The sequence below is a fragment of the Tetrao urogallus genome, assembly GCF_951394365.1.
Source record: "Tetrao urogallus genome assembly, chromosome: 8".
In the NCBI taxonomy this organism is placed as follows: domain Eukaryota; kingdom Metazoa; phylum Chordata; class Aves; order Galliformes; family Phasianidae; genus Tetrao; species Tetrao urogallus.
This window is the reverse complement of record NC_136821.1, coordinates 4,553,248-4,571,077: the sequence shown is the minus strand read 5'-3', so window position 1 is coordinate 4,571,077 and position 17,830 is coordinate 4,553,248. Positions and strand designations below refer to the sequence as shown.

The following is a 17,830-nucleotide window of genomic DNA, read 5'->3' as shown; positions in this document are numbered from 1 at the left end:
CATCAATGACCTTGATGAGGGGATAATGGCCACCCTCAGCAAGTTTGCTGATGATACAAAGTTGGGAGGATTGGCTGACACGCCTGAAGGCTGTGTTGCCATTCAGCAAGACCTGGATAGGCTGGAGAGCTGGGCAGAAAAAAACCGGATGAGGTTTAACAAAAGCAAGTGTAGAGTCTTGCATCTGGGGAGGAATAATTCCATGCACCAGTACAGGTTGGGGGATGACCTGCTGGAGGGGAGCTCTGCGGAAAGGGACCTGGGTGTCCTGGTGGATGACAGGTTGGCCATGAGCCAGCAGTGTGCCCTTGTAGCCAAAAAGGCCAATGGCTTACTGGGGTGCATTAAAAAGAGCGTGTCCAGCAGGTCGAGGGAGGTGATCCTCCCCCTCTACTCTGCCCTGGTGAGGCCTCATCTGGAGTACTGCGTCCAGTTCTAGGCTCCCCAGTACAAAAAAGACAGGGACCTCTTGGAAAGAGTCCAGCGGAGGGCCACAAAGACGGTGAAGGGCCTGGAGCATCTCTCCTATGAGGAAAGGCTGAGTGAACTGGGTCTGTTCAGCCTTGAGAAAAGAAGACTGAGAGGGGACCTGATCCAGGTCTATAAATATCTAAGTGTGGGGGGCAGAATGGCGAGGCCAGACTGTTTTCAGTGGTGAGTGGAGACAGGACAAGGGGAAACGGCCGGAAACTGCAGCATAGGAAGTTCCGCACAAACATGCGCAAGAACTTCTTTACAGTGAGGGTAACGGAGCACTGGAACAGGCTGCCCAGGGAGGTGGTGGAGTCTCCTTCTCTGGAGATGTTCAAGACCTGCCTGGATGCCTACCTGTGCGACCTGCTGTAGGGAACCTGCTTTGGCAGGGGGATTGGACTCGATGACCTCTGGAGGTCCCTTCCAACCCCTACAATTCTGTGATTCTGTGATTCAGTACAATAAACATGCAGAGTTCTTGGGAGGGAAATAACCAGAAATCTAGCAGCAGCTGGATACAAAACTATGTGCAAAACACCTGGAAGCAGAATAAAACCTGTGTTTGTGACAATGTCCATGCTCTTACCACAGTCTTCATTAGAAAGCTGAAAGATTTTAAGCTGTCAATACGCTATGCTTCAATGTCATCTTTACAGATATCAGCTTAAAGACAACAGTGATCGATCAGCAGCACAGAAATAAAATCCTGAGTACACCTGAGGCTTTCAAATGGAACATTTTGTTTTTAAAAATCCCCAGAAGTTTCACAAACACTTCATCAGAGCACCCTCACCTCAGCCCCAGAAGCAATTTCCCTATCAATTTCAGAAACAAATGGTGAAAGGTTGCAATCAACTGTACAATATTTGCCAACCAGAAATGCTTTGCAGACATCTCAGCTTTCTGTCCCTTGTGTTAAAGATCAGGCTCTTAAACATTGTCTGATGTTCAATTCTTTTCTTTAATTTTAATAGTAAACTACAATTCTAGCCTTTTTGATTGCAAACATTGCTTTGATGCAAAATACATGTTTCTTCTCTCACATTAAGTGATTATTCTGTGGATAAAAATCAGGAAATTCACTCATTTTCCCCAGAAAGCAAGAAACATATTAAGATTTAATATCACCTCATCAGTAGTCTAAAAGGCAGATAAGAAAAATAGTCTGCTAGGTTTTTGCTCTGGTCCTCAGAAGCTCTTAGCCACATTAAAAAAAATAATAATAAAAAAGACCTTTTATTATAATTAACATGTTTTATTAAAGCTTTCTCTCCTTTTCTTCTTTTCCCCTCATAGTTCTTACATCTGCTTTCATTTCTCCCTTTGATGTTTGTACGCTCTTCATACTTTTATGGAAAACAGTCTGCGCTACTTATTTCCATCCAGCCATTCCTCTTTTCAGAGCACATTTTTCCCCATGCCTGACTTTGCCTCTGCCCTCTACAGCTCAGTGAGAGCATAGGGAACATATCCTCTGGTGACAGTGTTCATAATAAGGTGGCACATGAACAAAACACCTTCCATTTCTTTCAGCTCTCACCTAGATACTGGAAGTAATGCGTTTCCTTGATCGGAAAAAAATTATTAATTAAAAAATAAATGCACAGCCTATGCCTGTTACACAGTTACTGCAAATACAAACTATACCTTTAAAGGGAAGATAAAATAAGGTGAGAAAATTGGCACTTTCTTTACTTACATGTGTCCACAGACTCATCTGAATCATCGGGGCAGTCGGGTTCTCCATCACACAGCCAGTGCTGGGAGACACAAGTCATGCGATCACGGCACAGAAACTCTCCTACATCACATAAATGATGTTCCTCTGAAAACAAGAATGTTTTAGAATGAGGTAAATTAAAAAAAAAAAAAAAAAAAAAAAAAAAAAAAAAAAAAGGAAATAAAGTGACACAATGAAAATCAAAAGTGGAAAATAAAGTGAAAAGTGAAATATTGATGTTGAAATCAGGCATCAAAACAATGAACAGAAACAGCGTGAAGCAATTATTTGATGACGTGCATAAAGGCAGTGACCTTACACAGGGAGGATAGCCCTAAAATTTTGGTACATCCTGTAATCATTCCAATCAGACATGAACAGGATTAGCACCAACTTACTTCTATGATGAAGAACATTAAGAATTCCTATTCTCCAGCTCTTTCACTCTAAAGTAAATTTGTTAAACACATAAATTCAATAACCTTTAATTTCATGCTTTCATTTTTGAGGCCTAGTACACACAAAGTATTGTCTGACTTCAACCACCAAAATCTGAAATCCTGGAGATATGGAAGACATAGTTAACAGAAGATTACTCCATCGTTTACTAACTACTCTGTCATTAATTAAAACTCACAAAGCCTCCATGCAACGTATCTTACGTTCAATTTATTGATGCATTAATTGCAGTAGTTCTGTCCACAACTGTAGAGCACAGGAAAGGCTCCTTACAGATAGAACAGAGGAGCACCTTCACTGGAGTCAGTACTATTACAGAGATAGAAGAATGAATATATAGGAAAGAAAGAACTGAACTTAATTCCACCTGTAGATCTACTCACAAGCTTGGTTCACAGCAAAAAACAATGGATATGTTTACATTTTACTGATCACTGCTAGCATACCTCAAGTCATTGCCCTCTTAGTCCGCTAGCTCCACCAACTTTTGGACTGCTTTGCTCCCATGCAAGACCAGCTTTGCTACAGCTTGTGATTAAATGCTTAGAATTATCCAGAAGCCTTACTACACTCATTTCTTAGCTCTGTCAACTAGCAATTAGCATCATAACAAACACCCAGTGTTCTTCCAAACAACTCAGCTGGCTTTCTACAAGGAAAACAAAACATTTTCCAGACAAAATATACAGACTGCATTCTCTAATCCCTTGAAGATATGCTTCTAAGCACGCATGTATAGCTGACCCTAAGCTTCAAAAGAAAAGTGATGGCACAGTTCTTGGGACTTTAGGAAAGAACTAAGAGTATTTTGTTAAAATTAACCCATTCATTTCCTATACATACATCTCATTTTTAGTGTCAGCCTATAAATCTATCAAGGGATATAATTTCAAATGAGTCAAAGCTGCAACTCTAAGGTAGATACCATTTGTGTTACTTAACATGGCTACTTAATGGCTTCTGTAACACTATGAGAATTTGCATTTACAGTAAGGAGGTCCATTATGTTCATCTTTGTACAAAACAAATGACTTCATAAGCAGAAAGTTTACATGCTTGAGGAAGCAGTTTTGCTTTCATGTCTCAGGGAGATGCTTAAGGCTTCTGCTTTGAAATCTCATCTTGAAAAAATTGCTGGAAGTAAGAAAGAGGGAAGGAAAGCTAGCATTTCAAGGTTATGCAGCAATATGAACAGATCTATATGATTTTTTTTTTCCAGTATATTCATAACACTGTTTAAAAATCCATGGTAGAGCTGTTTATCTCTGGAAGCCTTGTAGCACAATGTGAACGGTCAGCACTACATGATATTTCCTAACAGACAATGAAAAGTAGAACTAGAGCAGTTGTCATAGAATGGAATTGTTTGGATTGCAAGGGACCCCAAGGATCATCAAGCTACATCTCCTCCGCCGCAGGCAGGGCTGATCTACCATGGCATAGTATTTATAGCTCTCAAGAATTATATTCTTGTCCCTCAAGGTGGGCACAGGGGTGATCCTAAGTATTAGATCAGTGGATTTACTCAAACGCTCACAGTATTCATTCAATACTTTTGAAGGAAGCTGAATTAAGATTAATAAACATCAATATTTTTTTTTTCTTTTCCTAAACTGATAGCTAAGTGGGGGGAAAAAAAAAAATCCATTGCCAAATAAATATAACTTCAAATTTCTGAATACATGCATGCCATCAGTTTACACACCCAATTATCTAAATGCAAAATTCATATTGAAAAAGAAATTTCATTTCTTTTCTAATTCCTAACTGGCAATAATTGACTAGAAGGAGAAATCAATGCTGTCATTTATGCTGAAGTGTAATACTCCAAGTGTAATTACATTGGGCAGCAAGCAGAGCCTCAGCATTGAGAAAATCGCAACCGAAGGTGATGAAGAACTTCAGAATAGCTATTTAAGTTTGTAAACAAACCTTACAGTGATACTAAGAAAGGGAATTCTGGAAATTTCACACTGATTTTCAGAACAAGGTCTGTATTAAATCCTGCCCCTACCTCCTGTGGCCATCACTGAAGAAAACTTGGCACTAAGGGAAAAAACCGCTCCCTTCAATACGTCAGATTTGAGGTAGAATGACACCCAGTGCAGCCATGCTGCCATTAATTTAGAAGTCCTTCTCCTCTGCATCATTCCATCATGGTTTATACTTTTATCTGTAATAAAATACCTTTTCACTACTCGGTGTCAACTGCCAGTCAAAACATACCCAAACAGCAAAACTCAGAAGAACACTACGTGCCCAAGTGAATGGCATTCAAATGAGGAAATACATAGAAATGGGACATATCCTATCACTGTGCTCAAGGGTAATGAAAGTTTGACACACAAAAAAAATGGTAAGACTGCTGATGGGAAGAGGTTTCTTATTTATTTATATGAGGAACAGCAGCCAGGAAGCACTGGTGTAGGTGATTATCCCACAACTATTAGAGTACCAGGTTGCCCTAAAGCTGCAGATGGTCACTTATGACTGCATAAATGAATACCATCTTGTTTTGGATAAAGATTACAAAAAATGCCTAACTTGAAGTAAACAAGGTTTAAAAAGCTATTTCATACATAGCTCGGATATGGGCAGTGTGTTTGGAGAAAGAGCTTGTCTGCAATTTTTTTTCCCCTCTATTTGAAACAATTTAACTACTTCCACACAATTAAACTTTTTTGTATTTATTCTATTCAAGACTAAAGAAATTACGGGGAGATAAGCCTTTCATATCCTCTATCTACAGATAAACCCAGCAGAGGGAGAAGAAATACTAACTTACAAAAAAAGACACTTTGAAAAACAGATCATATTTTGAAAAAGCAGCTTAATATTAGCTCAGAGTTTTATTGGCTCTGAAAATGCTTTTTCAAACTATTTTCTTTTGCATATCTATAGAATTATCACTTATTTTCAACTGCTATCTTTGAATAATGCATTGGACCAGTTAATCATAAATATGCTGTAATTGGAGTTCTTTTGGGGAGAAAAAGAAAAACACATCCTGAAAAATGGGCATCTGAGATGGCCTTATTTCTCAACAGAAGAAAACAGCGATTTTCAGTGGCACCTCTCTGCACAGTTTCCTTCTGTATCATGTGTGCTGAAGCTGGCAGGCTCAACGTGGATGAGAAAATTCACATATTTTTAACATACCAATTCAGAGATATAGAGCAGATGGTTAGAAATCATCTCTCTACGGGTAAATGAATGCTTTGTCTCCCACAGGACAGCCCTCCTACCCAGGGCTGCAAACACCTGGCAATGCCTCTTAGAAGGAAAGTTTCACCAAAAATTATCCAACAGTCAGTGTTTCTAGATTAGAAAAAAAATGCAGTCTGTCAAAAGACAAGCTACAGGTTTAAGAGGACAAAGCTCTAAATCTCCATTGGGAAGCTGATTCATGCGCATAATTACAATAAAGCTGGAAGAAAAAAAAAATCTGGATTAAATTTATCAATATTTGCACTTTCCAAAGGTTCATGCACTCCTATCTGCAGCACACTGCAGGTCATCAGGGATTTTAACAAGGACTACACAGGAGATAGTGTCTATGTAATCGAGTGTTACTTTAGTTCTACAGCAAGAATACATGATTCACTGTGAATCTGATTAGTACCTGCTTTTATCAAAGATCCAGGCACTGTGACAGTGAACTCCTTGCCCTCCCACACAGCCTGGTGTCCTGGGACTGATACCAATCAAGGTTTCACCTGAGACAGTTAATGAGCATCATATTGTCTCAAACTGGGTGCTCAGATAACCTGATAACAGACACTTAGTTCAAGAGATCCAGTTTTAAGTTGTACAACTATAAGCCAATCATCTTACCCCACAAACAACAAGCAGCCTAAGAACCCTATGAATAATAGTCCCAGCAAGCAGCTGTCTGCACACCTGGATCTCCCCTTGAGTAGAAATACCTCTTGAAGTTACTCGGCACCTGTGCACATTCACCCAGGATCCACAGTAAGGGATTGCTTGTTTTTAAGCTATATTAGCCTTGAGCTTAGATTTGTTATGCACAACCACCCTCTGTATACCAAATAGTCAAGGATATCAAGCCATTTCAAACTGTGTTAAGTCACTGTCATCATTGTTTAAATTATATCTACTTTATTTAAATTGAATGTCTTTATGCCTTCCTCTTATGAGCGAAGCATGCAGTGCTTTCGTCTCCACCCGTGATCCCTCAGATGGGAGCTGCTCCTTGTGCTGTCCTCAGAATGCCTCATTCTCCATCTGCTGAGAACACCCAAGAGTCCCCAGAAAACCAAATCTCCCATATGGCAACATTCTTCTAAGTGGAAGAAAAAAAAAAAAAAAATCAACAAAAATATTCAACCTAGCGGCCTTGATCTATCACAAAAGGAAGCTTGCTCATTAAGCTTTCGCTATGTATTCATAAAAACAACACGTGGTAACTAATCCAAAAATATGTATTCAAACACAAACTTCATACTGATTCGATATGCCAGCAAATAAAGGGATGACTAAGGGGAAAAAAAGATCATAATGTCTAAAATGTTTTGTAAAACAAGCTTAAACTAACTTGAAGTTAGAATATTTTATGAATTCAATGTTGTGAATTTTGGCACAAAAAAAAAAAAAAAAAAAAAAAAAACCACCACGATTCCTACGATTCAATATTTGGTGGCGGAAAAATTGGGAGAAGAATGGCACATTTTACCATCCTATTAGGTAAACACTCCAAGTTTAAAATGACAGCATGGCTACACATACAAATAAAAGAAAATACAGGAAACAAAACAAAAATGCATACCAATATTGGATTCAACAATTTTTGTAGGACTCTTCCTACCAAATTATTCTGAAGTGCTCACATTTTGTCCCCAGTTCCTTACACAGGAAAAACTCTAAAGAAAGATGGAGACATACCTGCCCAAATAGCATTTATTTCAGAAGTACAAGAGCTGGAAGACTAAGGAAAATTAAAAGGGTCAATGGCAGCAGGCACAGAACTGGGCTTCAGGTGTATTTTTACATTCTGATCCACTCAATGGTGTCTACATTACATGTGTAAAATTATGGGGAACTCCTATGAACGATAATAGAGCAGTTCTGCCATGTTTCAAATATATTATGCAATCATAAACTTGCACTTTAAAGTCCTTAATTAGCTTTGCTTTGATTTTAATTAAGTTATCTTCATTACAAGAGCTTAAAAACTTAGAATTTTTTTCCCCCTCTCAAAAGCATGTTTTCCATTTGGGATTTTCTTTGATCTCTCACTCTGAAACATGGAAGGTTTTGCAGATTAATTTCAGCAAATTTTACTCAGAAGTTGAAAAGTATATTCTGGAAGTAATTTATGATAGAATTTGTCATATGCTAAAACCTAAATTATTATAACTGAAAGGGAGATGGGAAGAAAAAGCATGCACTGCAGTTTCTACTTAGGAAGTAGTAGTCCTACTGAGGACTCCTCAGACTGACATAAATCTTTTCTAATCTCTTATACCTTTTGACTTAAACCCACATTATTAAGAGCCCAACATACAGTAACACATTCAGGTTTTGGCTGCGCTGAAGTACAGGCAACATCCTTGGAATGTGTCTTGCAAAATGCTAAGCAGAGTTTTACACTCAGAATCTAAAAGAAGTGCTGTTATCACTGGTTTCTGCCCTGCTCAGTTCTGTACAAAGTCAGAGAGCCGTTTTTTGTTCATGGGATCCAGCGATCTCCCCTGGTCAACTAGGCTTTGATTAGTGACCCTGCCTTGGAAAAGGGCTTAACCAGCAACGTTTCTATACATAGATATCATCCACAAGAAAGAATGTATGTTTTATATACACTTATTCAGTTCCCAATGTGCTCGTCATCAGTATTTATTAATCAACTAATCGATTTTACTTTACTCATAAGCAGAGCACATGTACAGGTACCAGTCACTGGCATCACCATATGTTCAGCTCCTGCTACACACCTCCAGATGGTGCATGGAGGCATTCCCCACTCTGCACATTTGACTCCCCGGCACCATTGCAGGCACTTTGCTTACTGTTTGGTCAGTTTTCTAATTGCCATCAGACATCATAGTTCTCAGTCCATAACCTCATCTATAACAATTCACACTCAGATTCCATATGTACATCATTACACAGCTAAAACAATTCTTTACGTTTTTCAGATTTGCCCTGTGTTACAAATCTAGCTGAGCAGATAATGTTAGAGATTACTATTAACAAGAGGACCAGAAACATCCAGTACTTTATACAAATCGTATTTTGGCAGCAGGGAGGTGATAAATCTAGGGGCAGCCTTGTTCCTCTCATTTTTTGTTCTTCCTTTGACTACATAGTACCCATTAAAGGGGTTGACCCTGTGTCCCCTCCTGTGGATTTGAACCACAGAAGGTTATTATTCTGCCTTAATTTGGCACACTTTATGGATAGACAAGTCTAAGAAATAGTCAGATAATGAGAACGACCCAAATATTCCCAAGACGATTTTTACCTAATCAAGAAAGGGTCACGCAATACTACATATTTCAGCAAACTATGAAATGACATGATAGCAATGTTCTCTAACGACACAAACAAGCTACAGAATAGCAAGATACCATCTTTATTACAATAGAGCTATACTAATAGGAAAAGCATTCCCTCTAATCTTGTAATTTATCAAACCTTACTCCAGCTAGTCCTGTATAAGAAGTTGGAAGTTCTAACAAGCCCACTGCAAATTAGTTCTTTACAATTATCTTTTATCTTCTTGAGAACTGGAAGAAATAAACATGTTCCCCAGTGTGAGGTTGCTTTTCCCTCAACAGCCAGATTTCAAGTGACTGTTAACATCAAGATGAAGGGTCAGAGAGAACATCACTTATGCCCTTATATACAAAGAACAAGCCCTATAAGAGTGGCCACCAAGCTCTTTCAGCTGCCAAGATAAACAAGAGTAAAACCGTTCATTTGTGAGAGGTCCTCAAAGGTTTCCAGTGAAAAAACTCCTCTCCCTTCCCCATGCTACAAAAGAAAGCGTCTTTGAGATAATCGCTTATGAGGAATATGAAAACATCTGAGCCTTTCCATCTTGGTTTGTATTATCATATTGCATTCAAAGTATCATTTCATTTGATGTGGTATAAGCCTCCCCATCAGGAGGGAATGGTTGCAAGAGAGGACCTTATGAAGACTACTTTTTTTCCCCTCATCATTCCTTAAAAATAAATAGGATCTTGACAGGAACATTAGTAGGACACTCTACAAACCGCGATTCCTACCTAAAATAGCTGTATCTGAATAGTCAAGACAAACTTCCACATGCAAAAGAAATTCAGGAAGCATCCAGGAGAAATAGCTTGCATAATGCATTACTTCATACACTTATTCACTTTGCTGCCTCTTGAGGAAATTCACCAGAGAAAAGACTAAGCCTAAGTCTCTCAGCTACTCCCAGAATTATATCTCCAACAGATCTGAAATATACACTCCTGAAAAGAAGAAGAAATGAGCAGAAGGACTGGGACTGAAGAAAAGTCACCCCGAGCCAATTTAAAGACCATTTCAGTGCAGTGTACATTTTCTTTTTCTCTACTACCTGCAGTAGTTGTTTTAACCAGGAAATTTCCAACTACAATTTTAACTTATTTACTTTCCATATTTAATTGTAATGTTTTCAAGGTAAAATTGCTTCTTAACAGCAGAAGGAAATCTCAAGATAAGACAAAGTAATTAAATAAGTGGCAGACACAGGATTTTCTCTTCTGAAAGCCTTAGAACATCCATTACAGTTTAGTATATCATCTTTGATAGATTCACTGTTCATCAGATGTTCTATTAGTAAATAGTGAAAGATAATTTAGATAAGTTTCCTATGTCAAGGGGGACTCAACAATGTCAATTTTTTTTGTTTTTTTAAATTCAGTACGTCTTTTTGTTTGCTTGTTTTTTACTGTGTAAAACGACAAAACTTCATTCTTTAGATTTTTTTTCAAACATTAATAGAACTTCTTCCTCAGCAAGGAAGAAAGCACACTCAAAAAGCACTTCAATACTTGGAGATATCAGGGAGATTCAGGGAATAAAAGAGTTGCTCTATGTATCAATGGCTTTAATACAAATAAAATTTCAAATGCTCTTTTAAAGTGTTGATAACTCTATGAAACAAAGAAGCAGCTGGACAATATGTCAGTAATTTAGATTTGAGATTTAGGCAACACAACAGAAAAAGCAATGTTATAGTTAATAAGAGTAACTAACCAGTCATTTATCATAAAGAATAAAAAAGTATTACAAAAGGAATTCTACAATATCTAGATCGAACTGAACACTTGTCTTCTCTTTCTCATCCATTTCCTTGGGAGGAGAATGTTGTGGTTGTGCTTATCATTGGCTGTTGATTTGTCTGCTCTGCTTTAGGTCTCACAGTTGTTTCAATACTGGACCAGACAGGTCAATCCTGAAACATTCAGTCTTCCAACAACTAAATGGCAATGGCTCACTCAGCTATTCTGAATGGAGAGAACGTTTGCAATAACGTGCAACCTAGCTGTCATTACTACAATCAGATTATATTTATCCAGCTCAGAACCGCTGCTTGCAGCTCACATTTAAGTGCAGTAACACCAAGCCATCCATCTCCTCTATCTACTTTTTTGTCGTTCTATTGCCAATCGCTTACTGCTAACTGCTCTGCTAACCACGATCACATCTTGGAGATAGTGGCTGAGTTTGACAGATAGCAAAGCTGGTTTCCCCCCCAAGAGTGATTAATGCAAAGGCCTGGGGGAGACAAATGCCAGAACTTGCAACTTGCACGTCATTTAAACACACAAGCATACTGCACAATGACATAGAGGATGGCAAGACATGAGGAGAGAGAACTGAATTCCTAGGGGAAACCCCAGAAGGTACTCAACATTAAGATGTTCTTGCAGTAATGAAGGAAAGGGCTCTCGTGCAGCTAGGGTTACGGATGGCAGGCTTCTATCTCAGAACAGTCCCATTTCAAATGACAGAAAATAACACTGAACAGGCTTAGACAGCAGATGGAATCCTATTGCATAATTCAATTTTAATGACTAAAGAAGTCTGAAATATGAAGGTTTTGTTTTGGGAAACAGAAGACATGAAATTAAGCAGACAAATCTACCACTGTAAGCAATTATGTATGTTTAGAACATGTTAATTTTATATTAGAATAATTAATCTACAGGGAAATAATGCTGAAAAGATATCCTTTTGCTAAACTCAGTGATTAAAAGGATGGAAGAAACAGGAGAAAACCAAGCTTCCTAAATACAATCTATATACACAACTAAAAGGAATCTTATTACCAACGTTAAGTATTCCATTCAATTTGCATACTGAATAGCTTTAATACCAAAAAACAAAAATACAATCACTAAAAAAGTAGGTAGTAGCATTCAAAACCTACAAATGAAAAGATAACTACTTTGAAATGATTTATATAAGCTTTGACTCCATATTTTTATGGATCCATATTTTTATGGATCCTACTGAAGTCATATCCATTATTTAAATAGCTCTAATCAACAGCTCTAAGTTAAACTGTAAGAATTAAGCCAATGGCACACCAATGGGTCACCTAATGCAAGCCTTACTGCAATTTAACAGCTAGGAAATTAGTTGAAATTGTGGTCTTCCACAGTTCAGGTCTATCTTTTTTGATAGCACGGTGCAAGATTGATAACTTAAGGTGTAATTTAGAAACTTATTCATTGAATAACAATTTTCTTACCTGTAGAAAATACATTGTGATTTTAGGTAATGCTGTCAGTATATCTTGAATGCGAATATCTGAACACATCTTCAAAAGTAGTAAGGTGTAATATTTATCAAGTCACTACTGGAAAGTTTTAAATATTGTTTACAGAGACAGCTTGTATTCTCTCCAAAAAGGTGATTTTACAAAGAAGGATCATATTGAAATAATTGGCAGACTTCATATCTGCGGCTTTATGCGTTGTAAAAATATAGCCAACATAAATGCATACTGCATCACTTAGAACAGCACAATGTCAGCTTGCTGCCTACAAATAAGTTTTGAAACCACCCCTACTCGGATTTATTATCCCATGCAGGACAGCAGGAATAGCACTGTGTGAGTTATAGGAGCACCGAGTATAGGCACACAGATTAATGAGTAAGCATGCAATTTGCACCTTGGACGTGAAAAGGAAACAGTCAAAGCTTTGATGCTGTCTGACCTGGGAGATAAATTGATAAAAGAGCTAGGAAACCATTGCAGGCCTTGGGTTCAGATCCATTTTTGAAAGCAAGCTAGGAATTCCCATCTTCTAGAACTGAAAGTCACCATGGTGTACTTAATCTTTTGTAATGCTAACATCTTTAAAAATAATAATTGGTAAAGAATAGTGAGAACAAGGCACGATTGTATGTATAAATTAAGTATTAGTCAAAAAACAAAACCAAAGAATTATGAGTTTAGATAATTATTGCTTTCATTCATTTAGATGAAATTCTATTAGCCTTCATAAATGTTAACTTGCATTTTAAAAAAATACTATAGACATAACAGATAGAAGAGAAAATAAAGAAAACATTTGATAAAAGCTTTGTAAAGACAGAATTAAAAAAAGAGAGATTACCAACGTGTTTGGACACTTAAGAAACATAAAAACCAATGCCACACTCATACAGAAGTAACATTTAATTCAACAGCGGAGTTCCTATGAGCAGGCCTACATCAGCCATTGTTTTTTCATATCCCGGCAGTCCCCAATGCTACCAAAATCACATGAAATGGTCAAGATGATGGAAATGGGCAATTAGGAGACCAAAGACAAAAATCAAGAAAGAATCGATGTGATAGCGTGCGATTTCATGTATCTGCTAAAGGTTTATTTGCACCAAAACACAGTATGAAATAATTTCACTTTTTAACGTAACTCCTTTCTTAAAGGTATCAGGTATCTGAGGATTGAATGGCAGCCAATACTATCCTAACTTCTAAAGGGTTCCAAGGCAGTCATGGAAATCATGATCATAATTCTGATATGCTGAATAAGGAGTTGCTGGAAACGATATTTATGTGCAGGATGGACACCTGAATAAATACAGCTCTCTGAGTGGAAAGTCCTATCTTACCACGAAGCAGGCTGGAGGGCAACTAGCAAATCAACTCATCTTTATCCCCCCCTTTCTTTGGTCCAAAAACCTTTGAACTACTCTGAAGAGCTTTCACATATGGGCAGCAATAATTAAAATTCAAGTGAAGGCTGAAGAGATGGATAAGGAAACCAATAATTCCATATTCAGAAAAAAAAAAAAATAGGGCAGCTTTAAATAAAACCCAAGACACCCGTAGTTAGCAAGCTCAGGACAGAACCTGCAGATATCATCATTTTAGTAGGTCAAAAGGCTGATCAGTGTTTAGCCTATGTTAGCAATAACCAGAGCTCACCTAAGCAGGAGGTGTGCTGAGGGTTCTGTTAGCAGCTTTACAAGCTACTGAGGCTATGCTAAGAAAATTATGCCTTGGTTTTCCCCCCACAAAAAGGGAAACAAAGACTTTCTGTGCATAACACACTCAGCTGCTTGGGCTCTAAGTGCTTATTACTGCTTACCTTTAAGTGATTTCATGCATATAAAGGTGAGCCATGCTGTATATTGTAAAATAAGTAAAATCTTGTAAACTGTCACTTTCTCAACAGTGTTACACCGCAGTCATTCCCAGCTACCTCCAGGTGATGCAAAAACATATGCTTGAACTGTCTCTGCTGGGACTTATTAAACAAACAGTATGTTCTGTAGATTAAACCATAATTAAGTATGATGTCGGTATTGCAAAAGCTCAGTAATTATGCCCCCATTTGTTCTACTAATTTCTGCTGCAATAAAATACGAATACTCACAAGTTAGCATGAAACTGGTGGTTCACAGTTCAGAAGTCTCCTTTCATCTGACAGGCAAAAAGAGTTCTGAAAAATCAGTGAAGACAGCAGGTTCCTCCAAACACTTTTTAAAGATATTGGTGGACTTTGGATCAGACCATAAATAAGGAGATGTTATATCTCTACATAGTGTGGTCCACTTAACAGAGTCAAGTAGCATTCATCTTTATACTATGTTTTCCCTTGATAATAGAGTAATAGCAGATGCTAACACAGGAGAAAAAAAACTAATAAGAAGCACGTATTTTTAGCAACTTTAATTATATTCTAGCAGCAGGAAAGAAAGAGATGCAGAACCATATGAGCAAGCAATTCTCCCCAGAAGACAGACATGGCTTTGGAGCACGCTAGAATAATGATTTCAGTTGTGAGTAATTTTGGAGTCAAGCAATTACTGGCAGGGCTGTTTCTTTGGTGCTGTGCTAGTTATTTTTTGTAGCTGTCCTACAGCAGCTCAGCTTCCAGGCTAAAGCACTGAAGCAGACTCAATCCTTATAATTCTAAAAAAAAAAAAAAAAAAGACAAACGTGTGTACACACATGCTCCAGGAAGAACTAGCTTGGTCTGATCTATGATCACATGGATAATACTACTTAGTCTTTCATATATTATACGTATGTCTTTTTCTGCTGTTTCTTATGTGAACAAATTTCTAAGGTGCCCCCTAGCTGTGGATTCATTAACAGCAGTAAAATGTACCTAAAAGCATGGGGAAAAAGCAGCATTAGCTCTCAAATCTAGTGCAGTTGAAGGGTTGTAGGACTGAATACCAACCTAGACTGTGAAATATTTTCTACATGCATTCTAAGCAACTGATATTCTTGAATTGATAAGCAAATGAAACCTCTTTCAACCCAGGCCATTCTATGATACCCCAACTTTTATTTATTTGATTTATAATGGTTTAAAAAAAAAAAAAAAAAAAAAAAAACACCTCCACTGGTGCAGATTTTTATGAGCTCAGCATGCAGGCTATTATTCATCACTGGCAAAAATGCACAGGTAATGGTGGTGACCACATGAAAAAAGTATTCTGTACCTGAGAACTTGCTCTATCGCAGCACTCTTCCCATCTCTTGTAGTTCCCATAGTAATAAATAGGAGGCACTACTTTCAGAGCAACCTATATACAATAAATTTCACCAAACCATTTTTTTTTTCCTTCAACATATTAATTTTGCAGTATGCAAAATTTAGGATGTAAGTGAATAAAGAGCTTGATCCTATCATAATGGACAGTTTTTCCTGTTGAAAAGCCCATATCTCTTAGCAAGCAGTGAAAAGTGGGTTTCCATTAATCATACCCCTGTTTAGAAGATATTTACATCACAAAGGTAAATGTTTATTTTGGTGGTTTAGTAGCATATTAGCTAAGAGGGAAACAAAGCTTCATCTGTTGGCTGTAAAAGGACATGCTTGCAAATTGGTGAAGGGCACCTGCTTTCTCTTGGTAGGAGCCAGCCGAAGCTGTGAAAGAACCAGACCCAGAAGCTGATGGTTCTTATGGTGTGATTAATTAATATAATATCAAGCCACAGAGCACCACATGCATGTTATGTTTTCTTATATTATTGACATGGACAAAATAAGACTAGCAAAGACATACAGCAGAAATAAATAACGGGTGAAAGAAACCCTGCTCAGAACAACGTTGTTTTATGGAAAGGCATTTAAATGAATGAGTTTTATAACATCTATTAAAATAAGTGTTAATAAAAACTGCACACTCCTATTTATCACAGCTTGGAGAGCCAGGAAAAGCTCACTTACAATGTAACACCCATGAAAAAGGGACATAAGGAGGCTGCTTCACTGCCTCACAGGCACTGTAATGATCAGGGTCCTGAGCATTTCAACATTGTCACAGTTTAGGGCCGTATTTAAGGGAAGCACCCATAAAGATGCATTACCGCTGACACCCTTTTAAACTAAATGGAAAGAATTTAAAGCCCAGCCATCAATAATTCAAGGATAGCTTTTGTACAACAGGTCTTAGTACTGATACACTTCGGCACTGAACCTTGGTATGTTCTCTAACAATACAGGAGGATTTCAATGGCAACTGTGACTTATTTGCAAATGAAGACATCAAGAAAAACACAGCCAGCACATCACTAAGGTTCAACTTCCCCTCTGGTGAGGCCACATCTGATGTACTGTGCCCAATTCCAGGCTTGCCAGTTCAAGACAGGCGGGGAACTGCTGAAAGGAGTCCAGCAGTAGAGCCACAGAGATGCTAGGGACCTGGAATATCCTCAGTTTGAGGAAAGACCGAGAGACCTGGGACTGAGCAGCCCAGAGAAGACTGAAGGGGGTTCTTTTCAATACTTATAACTAACTAATAGAAAGGAGTTAGATGAATGAGGCCAGGCTCTTTTCAGTGGTGCCCAGCAACAGGGTTGGCCTAAGCCAATGGGACACAAGCTGGATAACAAGGAGTTCCATATGAATATGAAGAAAAATCTTACTTTGTGAGTTAGTGAGTACTGGAACAAGCTACCTAAAGAGGCGGTGGAGTCTTCTTCTCTTGAGATATACAGAACTTACCTGGATGCCTTCCTATGGAACATTCTGTAGAAACCCACTTTAGCCAGGCATTAGAGTAGAGAACCTCTATGGATCCCTCCCAAGCCTTACATTTCTGTGCCTGCTCAAGAATAGTTTTTGTTTAAATACTTGCCAGGAATACATTCTCCGCCTTACTGATTCCCTTGGTACATTAATGTTGAGTCTTCTCCAAGTACCAGCTTCTTTAAGCCAATTCCTACAAAGGTTTATTATTTCATCAAACTACTACTTATGACTGCTTATGTCCTCATTTGAAAGTTTGCATAATAACCAATTACATTATTTTTTAAAATAATTGCAATAGGTACTATTACGGCATGACAGTGAAAAATATTAATTTTTGTTTTGCTTACTGTATTTGCAGAACAAATACAAGCCTGAATTAGGGCTCAGGGAAAAGAATATTTAGACTGTGCAATCTAAGTATGTCTCCCAGGGAAAAAACAATTAATTATCTTTGTTACTGCCTCCACTGCAGAGAACAGCTGCAATTTCTGGCTTGCCAAGTTCACGTCATTGAGGGTTATTCCTATTAATATCAATTAAGAGCTAAACTGTTTGAGTCTCTTCAATAATGATACTCAAGTAGGTTTAAAGTGCCATTTCACAGAATGCACATTTCATCAGAATGAGAATACTTGTTTTTTTTATCTAAAGATTTTTTTAAACATAGATATGGATCAAAGCAATGCATCCAGACACC

At 37.9% G+C, this 17,830-nt stretch overlaps 1 protein-coding gene across 1 annotated transcript in view; it reads right to left on the bottom strand.

Annotated features, from left to right (window-relative positions):
* LRP1B (LDL receptor related protein 1B) overlaps positions 1-17,830 on the bottom strand; it is a gene marked incomplete at both ends in the record, with an annotated part of 589,444 nt that overhangs the window by 436,576 nt on the left and 135,038 nt on the right. The window contains one exon of the mRNA XM_079539425.1: positions 2,174-2,299. Within this exon, the coding sequence (XP_079395551.1) occupies positions 2,174-2,299 (126 nt within the window). The remainder of the gene's footprint in view (positions 1-2,173; positions 2,300-17,830) is intronic.